This window comes from Onychostruthus taczanowskii, unplaced genomic scaffold, assembly GCF_017590055.1.
Source record: "Onychostruthus taczanowskii isolate IOZ18803 unplaced genomic scaffold, ASM1759005v1 scaffold185, whole genome shotgun sequence".
Taxonomy (NCBI): Eukaryota; Metazoa; Chordata; class Aves; order Passeriformes; family Passeridae; genus Onychostruthus; species Onychostruthus taczanowskii.
In genome coordinates, this window is record NW_024499073.1 from 454,426 (window position 1) to 458,155 (window position 3,730).

Sequence of the window (3,730 nt, forward strand, 5' to 3'; positions counted from 1 at the left end):
AGTGTGCTGCAGTGTGGTAGGCAATTTTAAACTCTGCATTTTCTACCAGCCATCAGTTTTAAGGGATTTTGGCTGAATGTGCCTGTGATATCAAGTTACTAACTGTTAGAACTAGTTGCATAGACAAATCCAGACAGGATGCTCCAACAGTTATAGCCCAAAGGATATCTACTCCTCCTGTAAGTCTCAGTCCGTGTAACTTCCCACGGACAAGGATCACGCAAGTGTGTAATGAAGTAATGCCAGCAAGCCATAATGTGGGGGACACTGTAGTGAAGTGCACTGATTTTATTCTCAAAACCAAACTCAAAATAACCAGATCACGCAAATGTTCAAATTAAATTTTTGCAGCTTGACTGAATCAAGGGATTGTTTACTGCAGTCTATGAGGAAGAAGTAGTTTGAGGAAATACTCTATATATTTTCTGACTTCTGATATTAATTTGAATTCTACTGAAACACTTCTCCCGCTGTGCAGATAAAATAAATAAATAAATCTGCAGATTTATTTTATAATTTATCTGTCAAGATATGTGTAAACAGAAAAAATTGTTTATTCAAACTTCCAGAGAACTTAGTACTCTTGCAAAAAAAGTCCATTTAATGTAAGTGTCACAGGAGATTAGTTAAAAAGAATTGCACATCCTATTAAGGAAGTCTGGGATCTCTGCTCTTTTGTATGCACCAACATCTGCAACTTTTGAAAAAGATGCCTGACATTTCTAGCACATGAAATGCCTGACACATTTCTAACATTCTATCTTAAGTTCTGTCTTGTCCTATTTTGACAGATTCTTTTCATTATTTGGGTATTCACACTTTACTGGAAACTACTATTACAGCAAGACATTTTTATAGATACAGTGGTCCTTGAGCTAGTATTTTTGAGAATTCTTAAGTTTATAAAACAAACACCGTAACCAGACATCACCACACAGACTTTTTCATCAGGAAGATATTGACTGCACTGGGCCAAACTGCTTTTCCATTTTGAGAACGCACTTGAAGCTGCAGATCCACCTACTTAACAAGTACTAGTGGCATTTATGATTAGAGGGGTATGTTGACATTATGTGAAGTAATGGCTCTTTTCAGTAGTTACATTCTCAAAGATACTTACAGAAAATGATGGAATTTCACCTTCTCACATTAGTTTCAACTTGAACTGAAACAGACCTTGGCTTTTAAAGTTTTAAGAAACCAATCTCAAACCTGAAGGCATAAGCCAGCCTTTAAAACACATAAAAAATAAGACAACATTACAAAACCAAGCTCTGCCTCAGTTCTTTTAAAAGGTATCTTTCAACCAGCAAATTTTCTAGCAAAATAAATTTTCTAGCAAATTTTTCTAGGTCTGAACAATAACGGATTTTCTTCCAAATAGCAGATAATTAAGAAGGTACAACAAAAACCCCCAACTCTGTGGACTTTGAGAATGCATAGTGCAATGACCTGAAGAATGCTTCACCTACAGCTCCAAAAAATCCCTGTTAAAAATTCACACTTCAGACAATAATTTGGTGTGTCGTAAGTTTATTTAGTAGCTGCAGTTTTGTGTGAAACTGTGAAATTCAAATCAGCATTCACGTGTGAGGGTGAACGAAGGCCATCATTACAAATACAAGTAAAGTGTCCAAGGCAATTCATAGTGCAAATGATCACCAACTTTTACTGCAGCACTGACAAAAGCTTTTAAGCTTCCTCCACACCTCTTCCTAACATACATCAACTACTAAGAACTAGTCAGTCTCCCCGGCTCTTGAAGCCTGCATGACAGTTGCTAACTCAAGAGAAAAAGATGATCCACAGCTCCACAGGAGGCACAGTTCAACACTGTGGGATGACACGAGATCAAGTGTTCTGCTCACCGCGGCTCTTTTCTCCACAACAGCCGCTTTGAGAGACTCCTCTCGCGTTCCAAGCCTCAGCTTCCCATATCAACCTGGGTATACACCTGGGAAAATACTAACAAACCAGAACTCCTCCTCCACCCTTTCCGTGGGAAGGGCCTGTTTCAATCCAGGGAGCTGAGGGGAACCCCGCGCCGCACGGGGTCACAGCCGGCAGCGAAGAGGGCGTGACCCGCCGCAACAGCCTGCGGGCGGGGAGGGCCCGCAGCACCAGCCGGAACCGGCCCCTCCACCGGAGCCGGCTACACGGCCGGTACCAGGCTCTTCTTATCCAGCGGCTGCTCGTCCTCCTCTAGCAGCAGCTCCTCCAACTCCCCTTCCTCGGCTCCCGAGGCCTCGGGCCCGCCGGCGGCCCAGCAGCGCCGCAGATGCCGCAAGGCCCGGCGGTGCTTCTCCTGCAGCCGCCCCAGCTGGGCGCGCAGGGCCTCCGCCTCCTCGCCCGGCTCGGCGAGGGGCTTGTCGGGGCCGGGCCCCAGCAGGGCCTGTCGGAAGAGGCAGCGGTTCTCGCGGCGCAGGCGGCGATTCTCCAGCCGCAGCCGCGCGTTCTCCTGGCGCAGCCGCGCGTTGTGCCACTCGCGCTCCTCCCGCTGCCGGAGCGCCTCGCTGTGGCTGGCCGCCAAGTCCGCGTACCGCTCCGCCAGCTGCTGCGGCGAGCCCCGCGACTCGCCCCGCCAGCCCTGCCGCCCGCCGCCCGCCTCGGCCTCCTCCGCGGCCCCACCGCGCCCGCCGCTCCCGGGGCGGCCGGCAGGGGGCGCGGGGGAGCGCCGCTTTGCCGCGCGCGCCACGGCGCCGGAACCGCGGGTGCGCTCGCCGGGGGCAGCCGCAGGCCGCGGCCGGGGCTTCCTCCCGGCACACCGGGCCGGGAAGAGCCGCGTCCAGCCTGCCCAAGGCTGGAACAGCCACAGCTTCTCCAAGCAACCTGTGCCAGTGCCTCTCAGTAAAGACCTTCTTGCTTAGGTCTGGGATAAACGTGCCCTCTTACAGCTTAACGCCATTTCCACTTACCCTGTGTCTATGTGCTCTTGTGAGAAGCCCCTCCAAGCTTCTTGTAAAGCCCCTTTGGAGGGTGCTGTAAGGTCTGCGTGGAGCTTTCTCTTTGCCAGGCTGAACAGTCCCAACACTCTCCGTGTGCCAGAGGTGCTCCAGCCCTGGCATTCACCTAGTGGCACTCCTGCTGTTGTTATAGCAGCTCACGGTCATTCTTGTGTTGGGGACTCCAGAGGTGAGCGCAGCTGGACAAAAAGGCTTGGAATACAACAGCCCAGGCAATTCTGGGCCGGACAAGGACTGGTTTAACTGTCAGATCTTTTGCACAGTCCTCCAGTGTTCACATGGGCCTTCTTACCATTACTTAAAAGTCCCTTCAATTTTCTTTGTCTGTTGCCCATTAAATAACCACACATGTTGATATCTGCAGATAAGCAGTCATTTTTGGATTATTATGATGGCACACTACATATCATTGTGGGCTTCTCTGTATATTTTACTCTTCAGATTGTAAACTGTTTGTAATGCTTTTCTTTGTGGTACAATGTTCAGTTAATTACCAGTTGAGTCTTGAGTATGGACCCTGAAATTGAAGTTGGAGAAACAATAAATGACAGTAATGGTAATAATTATTTTAAGAAACTTTTCAGCTCTAAATGATAGCCACTTATTTAAGACATTTAGAAAAGAAACAGCAAAGCACTGCAGAACAGAAATAATCTTAGTTTTACTGTAGTTTCGCTGTGACTACTAATCAGCAGAAATGAACAAGTATTTCTTGTACTAAGCCATTTTCCAAGAAGAGATTGACTAGGGCATTACAGAAGTTCTGC

General features: G+C 47.8%; 1 protein-coding gene across 1 annotated transcript; it reads right to left on the bottom strand.

Annotated features, from left to right (window-relative positions):
* Positions 1-1,516: 1,516 nt before the first annotated feature.
* On the bottom strand, positions 1,517-3,065 carry TUSC1 (tumor suppressor candidate 1). Its single transcript, XM_041401124.1, has 2 exons — positions 2,916-3,065; positions 1,517-2,800 (listed from the first exon to the last, which is right to left on the bottom strand). Exons 1-2 carry the CDS (start codon positions 3,063-3,065, stop codon positions 2,153-2,155), a joined length of 798 nt encoding a protein of 265 aa, XP_041257058.1. The 3' UTR covers positions 1,517-2,152.
* Positions 3,066-3,730: the final 665 nt, after the last annotated feature.